The sequence below is a fragment of the Paramacrobiotus metropolitanus genome, unplaced genomic scaffold (genome assembly GCF_019649055.1).
Source record: "Paramacrobiotus metropolitanus isolate TYO unplaced genomic scaffold, Prichtersi_v1.0 Parri_scaffold0000007, whole genome shotgun sequence".
NCBI lineage: Eukaryota > Metazoa > Tardigrada > Eutardigrada > Parachela > Macrobiotidae > Paramacrobiotus > Paramacrobiotus metropolitanus.
This window is the reverse complement of record NW_026570227.1, coordinates 1,649,527-1,666,544: the sequence shown is the minus strand read 5'-3', so window position 1 is coordinate 1,666,544 and position 17,018 is coordinate 1,649,527. Positions and strand designations below refer to the sequence as shown.

Below are 17,018 nucleotides of genomic sequence, written 5' to 3'. Positions count from 1 at the left end.
TTATTAATTTTTGAGTTTTTTGAACTTTTTTCACAAATCACTGTTCAAACGCCACACTCTGGTCTTTTGTTTGATTTTGGTTAACTTAAGTAATTCTTCATCGATAACCGTTTTTACTTGATTGCCAGCTTTTCCATTCTCCACGATGTTGAAGCCACGCAGTTATGCCGATCACGCTCCTCATGACTGTCGCGCTGAAGAGTTCCTGCGCGGACTGCGTGAACAGCAGTCGACGGGGGACGTTCTGCGATGTCGTTCTGAAGGGCTGCGAAAAGTCCGCGCCCGGCATTCCCTGCCATCGGAGCGTCCTCGGCGTGCACAGCGCCTATTTTCGGGCCGTCTTCACGCAGGACTGGAAAGACTCATCGCAGCCTGTCTTCCAGCTGCGCAACATCGACAGTTACACCTTGAACGAGTGGGTACCTAAGTAGTCAATACAATTTATTGAATTGACTAGTAATCCAGTAGTAGTAATTCAATTTATTGAGCATACCATAGATAGCCGACTGAGCCCAGCCAGAAACCCTGGAAATTATTTCTTCTTCTTTAAGCTAAAATTACCCCCTCAAATTTGCTAAAAAAAACCGGCCTGTCGGCAGGTCCATAAGTTAGTCCGCATGTTCCCTTCACACCAGCTTTTCGCAGGTGGCGTTAGTTTGGTATATTCACTGGGCTCAGGACTTACTTGCGATCGTTATGAATCCACTGTGCAGGGTGGTCAAGTATGCGTACACGCTAGACCTGAGCCTTGACGCTGACAACGTGCAGTCCATCCTGGAAGCGGCAGAATTCCTGCAGATGGCTGCCGTGGCCGGACTGTGTTGGAACCACGTGGAAGAAAACATGCAGCTGGCCGACTGCCTGGACAGTGGACATCCATGCTCTGGCATCTCAACACCATACCACCCATATGGTCGAGGCCGCTCTGGGCCTGATCCGTCGACACTTTCTCCTGTTCACTCAGCGGCCAGACTTTCTCCAAATGGACGCGCAGCAGGTACTGACAGTTGGCGATTTAACATTAATGCGTAATCGTGCTTGTATTGGCTTTCTTTACAGCTGATTGCGCTGATCGCATCGGACGACGTGGACGTGCCCAGTGACGACCAAGTGTTGGAGGCGGTGATCCGTTGGGTGGATCACGACCGTCCCGGACGATCGGTGCATCTGCTGGCCGTTCTGCAGGTGGTTCGTGTTCCGTTTTTGAGCGACCAGGGTCGGCAGGAATACGCGCTGGCTCTTTCCTGTGCACCGGCCGTGATGCCGGAGGGGCCATCCGCGTTGGGCCGTGAATTGACCGAGGGGACTGCCACAACGAAACAGACGAACCCGCGGCATTCAGTGGGTAAGGGTCGTGCAGGGTGCAGTGAAGGATGTCAATCAAAGGACGCGGTACATGGTGCCAAATTTCGTAGATTTTCTCCGCCCTCATGACGGTTGGCACTGTATTTGTACTTTGTTGACGTTGTGTCGATGAGCCGTTAGTGGTACGATTGTTTGGTTTAACGTCAAAATAAATGGTGAAATCATCTTTTGAACTCCTTTATGTTCTTGAAAAAAGCCAAATACTTTATTAATCTTTTTACAGGTGCACCGGAAGTAATCTTGTGCGTTGGTGGATGCAGCATGGAACAAATGTACGAGCTGGGCGTTTCGGTGGACGTCTTCAGCCCCTCGATACCGGCAGTCTGGCGCCTGAAAGAGTTGCCAGTAGACGTCGAACAATGCGGCGCAGTGATGCTGGACGCTAGTTCGATCAGCTGACTGTTTTAATGGTTTGCATAAATGGCCAGTCTTATTCTTACACGGAATCTTTTAGGGGGAAATGAACAGTGTCACGTGGAAGTGTACGATCGTGTATCCAATCAGTGGCTTACGAAAGGTAGGTGTACAATACTGGTTATGTGAGTGTGTTCGTTATGGATTTAACGGACGGTCGTGACGCTGACTTCATTATCGCTGTGTGATCACAGGAGATACGCTTATGCCGCGCAACCAATTCGGATGTGCCAGTGTGAATGGGAAGCTGTACGCTCTCGGTGGATACGGTACCGGTGGTCCAGAGTGTCATGACAGCATCGAAGTGTACGACGAAGCCGCCGACCGCTGGGAGCTGCACGCGTGCCGCTTGCCGCAAGGCAAGTCGCACTTCGGCTGTGCCATGATGCAGCTGAAACGCGATCAAAGGGAACGTGGGCAGCCGCGGGCCCAATAACTGCCGTTGACGCGCTACTGCTGGCGCTACGATAAAGAACGAATGAGGTCGCGTTAAATTTGCGAACCGGGAACGATCGGCTCTCGGAATGAATACAGCCGATGAATAAAGGTGTGTCAAGTTATTTTATTCATAATTTTGAATAAAAAGCAGCGCCGTGAATGAAAAATCCTTTCCTGTTAACATGAGACGTAACAGTTGATTTGCTATTGGATAAAAGATGGTTTCTTATGTTGGTAACATGTTGCTGCGGTTGCCCTGAATGTGTTACGTTGAGGTATGATGCTGACCTTTTATTATAATAATGCCTTTAATTTTTTCTATGGCGAATTTGAGAAATACTTTGGTTTTGTTCACCGTTCGAAACTCCGAGGTGAAAGCAGCAGGTTCCGATTGGGGATAGTTCTACTGTACAGGATCAACTAAAGTGCATTTGTTACGAACATGGGACAAGGTCAGTGATATTATCTTCCAATGGGTTTTTGCGAATTGTGATTGTAAGCGGACTTGTACTTACGGTTAGTGCGTACATCTATATCGCCATAATATCGGTAGCAAAAGTTTAAGGAAAATGGCCCGGTACATAGCGTCGAAAAAGGGATACATACACTAAAACTATCGCTATCGCGCACTCTTTCTCACTTTTTGCAATATTTCATGTCATTCTAAAGCTAAATGTTTTGTATACATTGTTCTGAAAACCGTTTGCGCGCGCAACATTCGGTTGCGGTGATAGGGCCAACTAAAATGAGCGAAAAGATTATATGCATTGTTGTGTACCATAACTCTAGTTATTACCCGATCTTCGTGAAACTTTGCTGTGAAAGACGTATGGCCACAAAATCGAAAGTGAACCAATTTCAGGTTCATTTCAGGTTTCAGTCACGATCAGCAGGATATCAGGTTGCTAAAGACGCCACTTTCGCGGAGCCGTGCAGGGTTCTAAACCGTGAATCGTGCTCCTACGCTGCGACATTAATATAACGAAATTTTGACAAATAACACAGCACATGCGTCGGTGTGATAATTTTCTAGACGGCGGTGTATTTTTTGAAGTATTCGCAGGAGGAATTTTTCTTAACCAAGTGTTTCTGGTCAATGACCGCTCACCGTGACCTTTTGAAAGTATAGTGTCACGGGTACAACTGGCTGACGTACAGTTTGTATGAACCGTCATACTGAAGAGTGGTTTGCAACTGAAGGAAGTGGCCAGAGCTTCCCTTCAGCATGTCATGCACTCTGCCGGATCGACAAGAATGCGGCAGAGTGCATGAAAATGCTCCGGGTCAAAGCAACTGTGAGCACTTCTCGCCAGGCATATCGCTTCATAAAGTCCACCGTTTTAACAAGGTAGGAGGGCTGTCTTGTCGAAACGCAAACAAATGATCGCCGCAGGGCGCGCTGATTACAAAGCGGCACGTTATCGCTTATTATATACTCCTATTTATATGTAATTAGGAGAAGCATAAAATGGCGCTAAACCAGGACCAGACCCATTCGTACTTGTACACATGGAGCCACCGGCGCACCGCTCACAAGACCACAAGTCGGTCGTCCAAGGAAAGCATTAGACAGTCTAAAAGATCGAGAAAAACCCTGCAAGGCGATCTCTGATCAAGGGATCCTTAGCTGATTAGGGGCCATCCATAAATTACGTAACGCCAAAATTCACGGTTTTGAATACTCCCCTCCCCCTTTGTCACCAATGCTAACAAAACTGAGATCCCCTCCCCTGAGGCCCGCGCTCAAGCTCTGACTCAGACTCTGACCGCTCAAACTCTGACTCTGACTACTCAAAGTCTGACTCTGACCTAAGAATAACCTAAGAAAACCTAAGAAACCTGAGTAAACTAAGAAACCTAAGAAACCTAAGAAACCTTCAGAGTCAGAGTCAGACTTTGAGCGGTCAGAGTCAGACTTTGAGTAGTCAGAGTCAGAGTTTGAGTGGTCAGAATCAGAATCAGAGTCAGAGTTGGAGTCTAGGCCTGTCACACGTAAGTTACGCTGTTTTATTACACTTTCGCTTGGTGCTGCAAATGAAATCTGTTCAGTCATGTAACTCATGTTATTCAGTTTTTTTTGTTTCAAGTTTGCACTCACAAATCCCTGTTCAAACGCCATACTCTGGTCCGAATCGTCTGATAGGGAGTTGTTTGATTCCGATTTAATTGACTCTTCCTCAATAACCGTTCTTACTTGACTGCCAACTGTACCGTTCTCAACGATGTCGAAGCCACGCAGTTCTGGCGATCATCCTCATGATTGTCGGGCTGAGGAGTTTCTGCGCGGACTGCGCGAACAGCAGTCGACCGGGACGTTCTGCGATGTTGTGTTGAAAGGCAGCGAAGAGTCCGCGGCGGGCATTCCCTGCCATCGCAATGTCCTCGGCGTGCACAGCGCCTACTTTCGGGCCGTGTTCACCCAGGACTGGAAAGACTCAGCCGAGCCTGCCTTCCAGCTGCGCAACATCGACAGTCACACCTTAAACGAGTGAGTACTGAGCAGCAATTCAATTCAATGAGCATACCATAGGCAGCCAACTGAGACCAGTCAGAAACGCTTATATTACGCTGGTAATTATTCTTACTGTGATCGTTCTGGATTCACTGTGCAGATTGGTCAAGTACGCGTACACGCTGGACTTGAGCCTGGATGGTGACAACGTGCAGTGCATCCTGGAAGCGGCGGAATTCCTGCAGATGGCTGCCGTGGCTAGTCTGTGCTGGGAGTATGTGGAGGACCACCTCCAGCTGTCCGACTGCCTGGACATCCACGCTCTGGCCTCCAACCACCACAACTCCCATATGATCGAGGCATCTCTGGGTCTGATCCGTCGACACTTTCTCCACTTCACTCAGCGCCCCGACTTTCTCCAAATGGATGCGCAACAAGTACCAACTCCTGTCGTGGATATGCCGCTACGTAAGCCAATTTGCAGCTTTTTTTCTCTTCGCAGCTGATTGCGCTGATCGCAGCGGATGATGTGGACGTGACCAGCGAGGATCAGGTGTTGCAGGCGGTGCAGCGCTGGTTAGATCACGATCGCCCCGAACGATTGGCGCACCTCCATGCCGTCCTGCAGGTGGTTCGTGTTCCGTTTCTGAGCGAACAGGGGCGACAAGAATACGAGCTGACACTAGCCAGTGCACCGGCTGGGCTGCCAGAGCGTTCCTCCGAATTGGGCAGTGAACTGACCAAGGGGACCGAAACGACGAGAACAACTAATCCGCGGCATTCGTGCGGTAAGGATCATCGAAGTTGCAGTAATCTTGATAGCGATCTGCTATTTTCTCGACGGAAATCTGTCGTTCACCACTGCGTCCAATAAGCACGATGGGTGTCAGGTGCGCAGGATGCGATCCTGTGCGTGGGTGGATGCGGCATGGCCTACGACGGCGCAGCGGAAGCGTCCGTGGACGTCTTCTGCCCGGCGATCCCGGCCGTGTGGCGGCTGGATGATTTGCCCGTGCAGGTCGAGCAATGCGGTGTCGTGGCGCTGGACGCTAGCTCAATGATGATCTGCGGCTCGCGCGCCATCATGACCGTCCACCGCGACCGGCGCTACACGGACCTGGATGATCAGTGGTGGGATGAGCCCCGCCTGCGGACGCCGCGCAGTGCCGCCGGTTTCGCCGCGCTGAACGGCCGGGTTTATGCGGTCGGCGGGTATGACACACGGGACAAGATTGCTGGCCGCTCGATACTGTTGTCGTCGGTGGAGGCGTACGATCTCGACAGTCATTCCTGGAGCGCCGTCGCCGCGCTGCCCGTTGCTCTGGCTTCCGTGGCGCTGGTGGCGTGTGACGGGCGGCTGTACGCTTTTGGTGGCAACGGTGAAGACCGCTGCGGTTGCAGTTTGGCATTCTCGTATGATCCCGCAACGGATGCCTGGAGCAGACTGGCCGATATGCCGACGGCACGCAGCGGGGCCGCTGCCTGTGTGGCGCCCAGTGGGCTGATTTACGCTGTTGGTAAGCGCATCAACGGTTCGTGATAACCTGGTCGCACCGTGCGTTAGAATCTTGAAGGTGAAATAGTAATGCAGTCGGTGTGGTTCGGTGGTTCAGATAACCGGCTTTCGAGTCCAGTCGTCGACGGGGTTTTCATTTTCATCAGTACGCTACTGTCAGAGCGGCAGCTCTGTACAAACTCTTTGAGTAAACTTTGTATGCTCTTTCGGTGGACCAGTCGATTGCATTTCGTAACTTGGAGCAGTGCGTGCTTACACGAAGCATTTTACTTTGCGGTTAATCTTGTAGGTGGAAACTCAGAGCGCCATGTGGAGGCGTACGATCGTGCCACCAATCAGTGGCTTAAGAAAGGTGGGTAAGCTTCGAACCTAACTTGCACATTTGCCGCCAACTGTAGGTGTGGATTTATTTGGTAGTCTTGATATTAAATGGCTGTATGTGATGACAGGAGAGACGGTCAGGGCGCGCTACGAATTCGGATGCGCTATTGCCAGTGGGAAGCTGTACGCTCTCGGTGGATACGGTGGTCCGAGCTGTCATGACAGCATTGAAGTGTACGATGAAGACGCGGATCGCTGGGCGCTGCACGAGTCCCGCTTGCCGCAGGCCAAGTCGCACTTTGGCTGTGCGGTGATGAAGCTGAAGCGCGGACCGCGCAGCGCGCCCATTAAATGACCGTTGACGCGCTATTGCTGGTCTTACGATTCTGAAGGAAAGTGGTCGCGCTACATCTGTGCAGGGGAAAGCATCGGCTCTCGGAATGGGTACCGCCGATGAATGAATGCCTATACAGTATTCAGGATGTTTAAAACAATGACCGCGTCGTACATCGCATTGGCATAATCTGAATAATAAATCCATTCGAGTTAGGCATGACGGAGCCTTTGGTTTGTCATTTGATGAGTTGTATCTTAACTGGTAACACGTTGCTCTCGATCTGTCAGATGCGTTATGTGGAGAAATTGTCAAAGCCATGAGGGCTGGAGTTTTGCTACCTTAATTTAACTATAGCCTTGGTTTTGCTGTGGATAAATTAGACGAATATGTGATGAATACCCGACTGCCGATATAATGTTGCTAGCGCGTAGTCACCATACACCACTCTGGCAGATCACTAAGAAACCGGGACAAAACGAGATTACAAGTACTTTTCCCCGTGGATGACGGAAGTTCACGGAACTAACGGCTATCGTTGAAAGGCGACTGTCGGCTCACAGCTCACTCACACACTCAACTTGGTCGTTTTGTCAGTGTTCTGTTTGCGATAGTTGATAAATGTTTTCCTATAAAATCTAAACGAATTTCTCAAAGAGATGCTCCTTGGATTGACGAAAAAATTAGGCACTTAGCGAGAGAAAAAAATGCTGCTTATAAGCGGAAAAAAATTTCGAAAAATACCGTGGACTACCAGGGTAATAATCAACATTTTAAGCGGCTAAAACGAGAGCTGTATCTCGCGATCAAAAGTGCAAAACAGCGTTATTTTCTCGAAAATCGTAAAAATTCTGCAATTATCTGGCGTGAAATAAATAAACTGCTAAACAAAGCAAGCAGAATAATGATCTTCCGTTTGATATGGACCAGTTAAATGAAACGTTTGCTAGCATGGGGGAGCATGGTGTACAACATCCGCCAGCCTGTGTGCCGGATGAAAACGCGTCAGCTGCCTTTGAGTTTGAATCGGTTACGCCGGAAACCGTGTTTGACATTTTTCTAAAAAAACTGAGCAAAAAAAATGCCCTGGCCCGAATGGAATTCCACAAAAGCTGTGGCAGAAGATTTATCCGTTGTTAATTGTGCCGATAACCAACTTACTTTGTAATAAATCAGTGCTTTGTTAAGCATACGTTTCCCACAATTTTTAAAATGGCTGATGTCATCGCATTGTCAAAGTGCACCAATCCGACTTCGCCGAATGAATTGAGGCCGATTTCTCTTTTGTGTAATCTATCCAAAGTTTTTGAGAAAGCCGCCCAAATGCAGCTGGTAAAATTGTTAAAAGATCGGAATGTGTTATCGGCTAACAAATCTGGTTTCCGAAATGGGCATTCATTCATGCGAAACGTTACTGTTGAAAGTAACGGAGGAGTGGAAGACAGCAGTAGACAAAAGAAAAGTCGTTGCAGTTTTACGTCGTCTTGACCAGAAGGCCGCATTTCCCTCGGTGTGCCACAATACGCTGTTGAAAAAGCTCCGAGATATCGGAGCAAAATCATCAGCGCTGTCGTGGTTCCAATCGTACCTGACTGACAGAATGCAGCGAGTGCGGGACGCGTTTGTCACGATGGACAGAAGTCAACACTGGTGTTCCGCAAGGATCGATCTTCGCCCCAAATTTGTTTTCTGTTTACCTTAATGATTTTCATAAAGCTGTTGTCGGAGATGTGCGGCTAGAAAGCTTTGCCGACGATACCATCGGGTATGTCACGGCGGACACCAAGACGGCTGCAGCGGCTAAGCTAGAAAGTGCACTACCGACTATCACAGAGTGGTTTAAGGCCAACCACCTTGCAATTAATGAAAAAAAAATCTAAATTAATGTTTGTGTCCTCTGCTCGTAATCGTGAAGAGAACGAACCTACAGGGTTCGATTGTGAAGTGAATGTTCGGTTTTATGTGAATCGCCATGTGATACAAATTGGGCCTTCGACAATGTTACTTGGGGGGAATTTATATGAACCCCAAGTAATGTGGGTACGTCGTTTCCTCGTTGAACGGTCTCGTTCTTATGTTCCCTAGAGCTCTTGTTCTGCCTGTGTGCTTCAATTTTGTAGCGTTCACATGCCGTCGCAGTTGTTTTCTTGCTCTGGTTGTGGCAAGCAGCTACGAGGATGGGGAAACCACAAGAACGCTTGCCCAAAAACGCTGTCCACGACTATGGAGAAAATCCCCGTCACACTTTCCACGACCGACAATTCCTCCGTACCTGCACCCACGCCCCCAGCAGAACCCTTTCGCCCATCGAAGGAACGAATCATGCGGCGAATCCCACATGGAGCAAGGCCTGCCGCCAGGGCGTCGCTGTTGAAAGCTCTCCAGCAGGTCGCCACCAATAATGACAGCAACTCTTGGTCGAAGTTGCTGTCCTTCGCGCCCACGGCTCTCCGCCAGCCCGTAAAGAGCAAGTCCGGACATTCAGCGTCCCTAGCGTCCACGGTCAAGCAGAACATCGGGATTTTTGATAGTGGCGCCGCAGTCCCTCCTACACCTTCGCCGCCCGCCAGGACCAGGACAGACAGAAGCGTACAGACCAGGACGATCTTGTGCGCAAGGTTGGGCAAAAAATTGACGACGGCTCAATTTCTGGGGCAATGAGAATCGTCATGTCGACTGACGCTGTCCTCCGACCGACTCCTGACGTTCTTGCAGAACTCCGTGAAAAGCACCCCGAGAGCGACCCACCCCTTGTAGTTCGCTCCGATCCGCCCCCTCAAGCGGCCGCCCGCATTACTCGGGAAGAAGTCTTCGCTGCCGTTCACAGCTTCCCAAAGGGATCTGCCGCGGGGCCGGATGGGTTAAGACCGCAGCACCTTGCAGATATGGTCGGAGCCAAGCTGGACGCCCACTCCGCCCCCCTGTGCGACGCTCTGGCGACCGTCATGAACATCGCCGTCGACGGAAACATTCCCGCTGAAATACGCCCTACATTTTTTGGTGGCAAACTGATCGCCTTAAGAAAGAAGGAAGGCGGGTTGCGCCCCATCGCGATTGGGATGACCCTCCGGCGGTTGACAGCTAAGATAATTTGCGCCCGACTAAAAGACCGTTCAGCAGCCATTTTGTCTCCGCAACAATTGGGAGTGAACGTGCGCGGCGTAGCAGAAGCGATTGTTCACGCGACCAGGAAATTTCTCGAATCCACTGGCGACACGACCAAGGTTGTTCTCAAGGTGGATTTCAAAAACGCCTTCAACACCTTGTCTCGTGAAGCCGTTTTGACCGCAGCGAAAGAGCGCTTTCCAGAGTATAGCGATTTTCTCACCGCCGCCTACTCAACCCTCTACGTGGACGACCTGACATTATCGTCGGAATCCGGTGTCCAACAGGGCGACCCACTAGGCCCGCTGCTGTTCAGCCTCGCACTGCACCCACTGGTATCCTCGTTGAACACCGAACTCAACGCATGGTTCTTGGACGACGGGACCATGGGCGGAGCTCCGGCGACAGTGGCGGATTGTTTCAGCCGGATAACTGAACGCGCTCGTGCTATCGGACTGCAGGTCAATGAAGCCAAATGTGAACTACTTGTTTTTGGTGGAACACTCGATTCGCAGCGAAATGTCACAGCGGAATTCATTGACCGTTTCCCGCGATTGCGCATTTTGTCGGCGTCTACCCTGTCCCTGCTTGGCGCGCCTGTTCTAGATGAAGCAATTGGCCCGCTACTCATCGAGAAAGCCAGCACCTTGAAGGTGGTGTGCGAACGGCTCCAGCTGCTTCCCAGCCACCAAGCACTGTTCCTACTGAAGAACTGTCTCGGCGCCCCGAAAATCATTTATATGTTGCGGTGCTGTAATGCATGGAAATATCCCGCCCTGCTATATCAGCTGGATGAAACGATGCGCGATTGTTTCCAGAATTTGTCAAACGTACGAACAAACCACAACGACTACCCGCCTTGGCGTCAGGCAACCCTGCCGGTTAGCAGAGGTGGAATTGGCATTCGTCGGTCGGAAGAATTATCTTTACCAGCCTTCTTGGCTTCGATTCATTCCGTATCCGGCTTGCTCTCTTCATTACTGCCTGACCACGGTGTTGTCGATGTTTCTGGTGCAGTGGAGTCATGGAAACTGAAAGCCCGCCAGCCTGAGATTCCCGAGTTAGCATACCGGAAGTCCCAAAAGGCTTGGGACTTGCCATTATGCAACGTTTCCCTCTTCTCCCTGCTCGAGGTGTTTCAGGGTGACGAGATAAATACAGCGCGCCTGCTTGCTCAGTCCAGACCTGAAGCCGGGATCTGGTTGAACGCCCTGCCATCCGCTCACATTGGTAACCTGCTGGGCGACGACGAATTGAAGATCAGCGTTGGTCTCCGCCTCGGCGCCACGATCTGTGAACCTCACGACTGCGTCAAATGTCTCAAACCCGTGGATGGTTACGGTCACCACGGGCTGTCATGTGTTTTCTCCGCCGGAAGGCACCCGCGCCACGGCGGGCTTAACAGCATCATCTGCCGAGGATGTGTGTCCGCCGGTGTGCCCGCAAAACTGGAGCCGCGTGGAACCTCTCACACTACGGAACGCCGCCCGGACGGTTGCACGACATTTGCATGGAAACGCGGGCTGTGTCTCGCATGGGACGTGACATGTGTAGACACGGTTGCGCCGTCACATGTCAAAGCAACTTCGACCACAGTGGGAGCGGCCGCCGTGCAAGCTGAGGATAAGAAATCCAGACTCTATATTTACCTAGCTGGCCGTTACCTATTCGTTCCAATAGCCTTTGAAACCATGGGCCCATGGGGACCGTCAGCAATCGCATTTATCAAAGAACTGGGAAGAGACTTCAGCAGCAAACTGGCGAAGCACGCTCGCATGAATTTTTAAGACAGCGCTTGTCGATAGAGATTCAGCGGGGTAACGCGGCGTCAGTGCTTGGCACGATGGAAGGGCTGGATAAATTAAATGAGATTTTCTTGCTGTAGTTTGCATGTTTCTTTCTTTACTTTGCCCCAAAGTATGATTTAACCAATAAAAATGATAGCTAACCTACAGTTGTGTTGAATGGTCATCGACTAGAACCAGAAACATCCGTTAAGCACTTGGGGGTGATAATTGACCAGCACTTAAAACGGACTGAACATTTTAATAAAGTCCAAAAAAGTGTGAGTCATGGAATTGCTCTCATAAATCGTGCGAAAGACGGCCTGTGCGATTCTCAGCGTGTGGGACATTTCTACGCGTTTGTCCAGTCTCATCTGGACTATTGTTCCACTGTGTGGAGCAGAGCGTCTGCGTCCCTGCGAGAGAAGTTAAGCGTTGCACAGCGCAATGCGATTCGGGCAATCGCAAACTATCCGACGACGCCAGTGAAATTGTTGATGGACCGCTTCGGAATCGTTCCCCTGTTCACCCGTTGGCACAGTGATTCGTGACCTTGCATCTTTTTCCAGCCTGTATGTGTACAGTCGAGTTGAGATGCTTTAAGAGCATCGTTTAATTATAGCTGCTGCTTGCTTATCAAACGGCAAAAAATTATCAGATGAAGTCTTTGCTGCCGGATCCGGTCTGGTCCAACGGCGCTGCTCGCGGTGACTATTGCAGCCAAATCGGCCGCCACTTCTGCTATACAGAATATTATTAACAAAAAACACTCAAAAGAAATTTGTTTTAAGAACTGGCACCAGACTGGCCTGCATCCTGCGCAGCTGAATACAGGCAGCAAAAACGCCATCATGCAGCATGGGTCAAAGCATTAACACATAAACAGTTAAAGCATCAGAGAGGCCGAATCATGAACGGCAGGGAAGCCCGCTCTGACTTGCCCCGGGCTGCTGTAATGCAATATGGTCATGACGTCCTCCGCCAGATGGATTTATTTGTGAGAACGCATGCGACAGAATTTCCGCATGGTACCGTTGCATATGTTGCGCTGCAAGATAGAAATACAACCTGTTTCAGTCGTAGTTGCAGATGAATCGCACAGGCTACAGACTATAATTATCGTGTCAAATGTCAATTGATGACCCATCAATGAGCGCGAGACAGTGACCTATAAGATTCGTTGATGCCAATCTACTGGTTGGCCTGCAGTGCCGCTTTACACATTTTGTTCCGGCAAGAGGACTTGTTTGTAATTTTGTCATTTCCCTTGTGACTGCTTGCTTTGCATTAGTTCGATCTTCGATTATCAGCTGCCATGCTTCTGTACTTCCATGCTTTTCCTTCTAGGGTACAGTAACTGGGTACTGTACTACGTAATACATATTATACTGTACCTATCGAAGTTACGGCTAGGGAGATGACCTCTGGCCCGTAATTATTTGGCTCTGCCCAGTATTTAGGCAACATTAACAGAAAGACAGAGAACCCGAAATTAATTGCTAAATAGTTAACTCCTCTGGACGTCTGATTAGGGAAAAGACCGGCGAAAGCAGATCCACGGCATTTCTTAAACAGCGGATTAGTTTGGTTATTATGAAAGGAAATGCCGCATCAGTTTTGGGCACTCTGAGCGGAGAATTTAATTGCGTTTTTCAGTCTTAATACAGGAGTGTGTACAGTAGTTGTTGCCCTGCCGTGAATGTATGAAGCTTCAAATTTAATAAAAGTTTGTTCACTTTCCTTTCCCCCAGAAAATTAAGTAGCAAGAACATGTATCATAAAACAAATAGCTGGAACTTCCGCAAATCGCTGCCTTGGGCAGTCCCAAACAAACGTACAACAGGGATGCCACAGGAATGCACCACCGCACGTGTACCATTCCCGACGTAACCCGAAACCAACCGAAATCCGCCCCTCATCAGTCACAGCTAGAGCTCCGTGCATCATTACGCTTGTACTGGCGAGTTGCTGTCCGCTTCATTCGCGCTTCAGTTTCATCACCACGCAGCCAAAAAGCGACTTGGCCTGCAGCAGCCGGCACTCATGCAGTGCCCAACTGTCCGTCTCCTCATCGTACACCTCGATGCTGTCGTGGTACACGCCGTTGACGAAGAACCCGCCGATGACGTACAGCCTTCCACCCACGCAGACGCACTCGTGATCCGAACGCTCCTCCACCAGATCGCCTGTGATCAGAGAGCACGACATATCGAACCCGGTCAATCATCGACAGCTGTCAGGGTTCCGACAAGCTGCGACAACCGGCGATAGAACTTAGCACACCTGCCTTTTCTGTGCCACTGATTGGCAACACGGTCGTACGCTTCCACGTGCACACGCAGTGCCGCATCCCCCGTTTCTCAACCTAAACCCCGTACGATAATTATGTAATAAAATAATGCAAGCGCGAGCACACGGTACACAGTTGTAATTTAAACATTACAAAAACAACCAAAATCTCCATCCACCCGCGGGTTAAAAGGCAACGTACTTAACACAGCAGTAGCATTTCCCTTAATAACAGCCAAACTAACGCTGCTTAATAAAAGCAAGCATATTATGTAACTGGCTCATGGGAACAAATTACGTAGTGGCCTGCGTGGTGGCTTGACTAGTCTTAGCATATGTGATGTTCTTCAATCAATCAATAAAAAAGAGCAATCCACTGAATCCAGCATACCGGTAACATAAATCAATCCATTGGGCGCCACACAAGCACGGCAGCCGGTGCGCGCGGTGGGCATATCAGCCAGCCTTGTCCAGGCCTTCGTTGCAGGATCGTAGGAGAACGTCGCATTCGGCACGCCCTCCGTGTCGTCTCCGCCGAAGACGTACAACCGCCCCTCACGGGCCACCATCGCCAAACCGATCAATCCGACGGGCAGCGCGGCGACGGCGCTCCAGGAATCGCTCAGGGGATCGTACGCCTCCACGGAGGACAGGGCCACTTTAGATCCTTCTATGCCATACGGATCAAAACCGCCGGCCGCGTAGATGCGACCATTAAGGCAGGCCAGAGCGCCCGCTTGGCGCGTGGTCGTCGGGACGGGAGCGGTCTCTGGCCATTCATCCAGCAACCCGGTGTAGTGACTGTTGCGCCGTACGGTCCCGACGCAGTGCATGCTGCTGATCAGGATGCAGCCGGGGTCCAACAGCGCCGCGGAGCAGCACTCGACGAGTATTAGCAGATCCTGCAGACGCCACACGGCCGGGATCGACGGGCAGAAGACATCCACGCTGCCTTCCTCGCTGCCGAACTGATCCGCACCGGTACCGCCCAAACACAGAATCACGTCCAGCGCTCCTGACACCGAACACAACAAGTGTACAAGAAACGTCTATGGTTTACCACAAATCACAAAATCACAGCGATAAAACGAAGGATCCTTACCGTATGAAGGCCGTGGGTTGGGGTTCGGCGTCGACCCGCCGACCGTTTGACTCGGACACGGTGGCGTAACCGTAAGTGCGCTGGTGAGGATTATCGAGTACTCCTGGTGGCACTGCTCGCTCAGGAAGGCCACACGGATCACCTGCAGGATGGCGGCGGCGTCTTCCAAGCGCTCCGGACGGTCGTGATCCAACCAGCGCTGCACCGCCTCGAAAACCTGATCTTCGCTGAACACGTCCACGTTAGCCGATGCCAACAGTGCAGTGACCTGGAAACAAGTTAAAAGAGAGCGCATGCCAACTGGATAGTTCAGAATAGTCTTTCCGTCACATTTAATTCCTATGTGACCTGCTGCGGGTCCATCTTCAAAAGCTCTTGGCTCTGCGCCACCTGTAGGAAGTGGAGATGGATGAGTTCCAGCGCTGCCGCGGCCAGACGGGGATGGGGGTGGTTGGAGGCTAGTGAATATACAGCCAGGAAGTTGGACACGCACATGTGCTGCTCCACGTAGTCCCAGCACAGCAACTCCAGCGGACCCATCTGCAGGAACTGCGCGGCAACCACGATGCGCTCCACGTTGTCGTCGTTCAGCTCAACATCCAAGGTATAGGCGTATTGGACCAACCTAGCCGTCGAAATCACACATTTCGTCATCAACACTGGAAAAACGACCAGCTACTGCGTACTCACTCGTTCATCGTGTAGCTGTCAATGTTCTGCAGCTGGTAGACAGGCTGCGATGAGTCTTTCCAGTCCTGCGTGAAGACGGCCCCAAAGTAGGCGCTGTGCACGCTGAGGACGTTGCGATGGCAAGGAATGCCCACCGCGGACTCTTCGCAGCCCTTCACGACGACAGGATTCCTGTTGATTGCTGTTCTCGCAGTCCGCGCAGTAACTCAGCCAGACAGCGGTGAGGAGGATGATCTGCGGAAACTGTTTGGATTCGACATCGTTACAAATGGCACAGCAAACAGTCAGAGATTCAGAACGTTTAAATCGCAATCAAGTTTTCTATCACTAGGAACATGCAGTACAGACTACGGAATATGCAGTTCTGCGAAATCAGAAAACTGAGAAAACTCAAAATACTGTACTCAGTGTACCGTTCTTCAAATGATTGTGTGGACTTCAAGCTTGTCCTGACGTCAGTAGTAGGGTACAATCGCAACTGCCAGCTGGAGGGGGCAGTCAAGTCCAGACAGTCGTCGCGGAACTAACGTATATCGTTGAACCTTTTAAGTTTTAGTTGACGATAGCCGTTAGTTCCGTGATGCATGGGGAAAAGTACTCACAATCTCGTTTTGCCGGGAGCATTTGAAAATTTTGATTGTTTCTTCAAAAGAGCCCTCCTACCTTGTGGAAACGGTGAACCTTATCAAGTGATATGTCCATGATGCCTGGCGAAAAGTGATCGCAACTGCTTTCGCCGGGAGCATTTCCAGTAGTGTTAGGCTATTAGTTATCCCGCATTCTCGTTGATCCACTAGGCTTCCAAAAGGTCACGGTGAGCGGTTTGTTGATTAGAAACATTTAGTCTTGGGTTTGGGATGTCACTTGCCCGGATACCATGGCAATCATCTATATCGCAAAGACGTCCGAAGAAGCAGGTACTGCCGCCACCATGGCCGAGGCAAAGAAGAACCAGAGCACGGATTTTTATGCGAAAATTTTATTTTTTCTGCTCCGGTTTTTGAAACAATGGGTGGATGGGTAAGAAATCCAAATGTAAGATGACTTCACTCGATAAACTGTTTTTGAGCGGACACAAGGAAAGCGGTCCACTCAGTTTTTGAAGCAGAAAATCAGTATTGCCTGAATGCGAGGCACTGTGTACACGAAACGTTCTGTATCGGAAAAAGGTTGAACGAAGTGTATTACTTACTGAAGTGATTCTAGCT

General features: G+C 50.3%; 4 protein-coding genes across 4 annotated transcripts; 3 read left to right on the top strand and 1 right to left on the bottom strand.

The window, feature by feature from the left end:
* Positions 1-75: 75 nt before the first annotated feature.
* Positions 76-6,861, top strand: LOC129582454 (kelch-like protein diablo). Its single transcript, XM_055473968.1, has 11 exons — positions 76-415; positions 714-997; positions 1,060-1,345; positions 1,589-1,882; positions 1,974-2,326; positions 4,305-4,705; positions 4,830-5,106; positions 5,172-5,457; positions 5,560-6,186; positions 6,475-6,537; positions 6,635-6,861. Exons 6-11 carry the CDS (start codon positions 4,440-4,442, stop codon positions 6,859-6,861), a joined length of 1,746 nt encoding a protein of 581 aa, XP_055329943.1. The 5' UTR covers positions 76-415; positions 714-997; positions 1,060-1,345; positions 1,589-1,882; positions 1,974-2,326; positions 4,305-4,439.
* On the top strand, positions 165-2,215 carry LOC129582455 (kelch-like protein 17). Its single transcript, XM_055473969.1, has 7 exons — positions 165-415; positions 714-820; positions 870-997; positions 1,060-1,345; positions 1,589-1,750; positions 1,820-1,882; positions 1,974-2,215. Exons 1-7 carry the CDS (start codon positions 165-167, stop codon positions 2,213-2,215), a joined length of 1,239 nt encoding a protein of 412 aa, XP_055329944.1.
* Positions 6,862-9,497: 2,636 nt separating the features above from the next.
* Positions 9,498-11,732, top strand: LOC129582453 (uncharacterized). The gene has a single exon (XM_055473965.1). The coding sequence runs from the start codon at positions 9,498-9,500 to the stop codon at positions 11,730-11,732; it is 2,235 nt and encodes a 744-aa protein (XP_055329940.1).
* A 1,974-nt stretch (positions 11,733-13,706) lies between these two features.
* Positions 13,707-16,512, bottom strand: LOC129582452 (kelch-like protein 12). Its single transcript, XM_055473964.1, has 6 exons — positions 16,474-16,512; positions 15,811-15,962; positions 15,469-15,745; positions 15,121-15,388; positions 14,410-15,033; positions 13,707-13,915 (listed from the first exon to the last, which is right to left on the bottom strand). Exons 1-6 carry the CDS (start codon positions 16,510-16,512, stop codon positions 13,707-13,709), a joined length of 1,569 nt encoding a protein of 522 aa, XP_055329939.1.
* Positions 16,513-17,018: the final 506 nt, after the last annotated feature.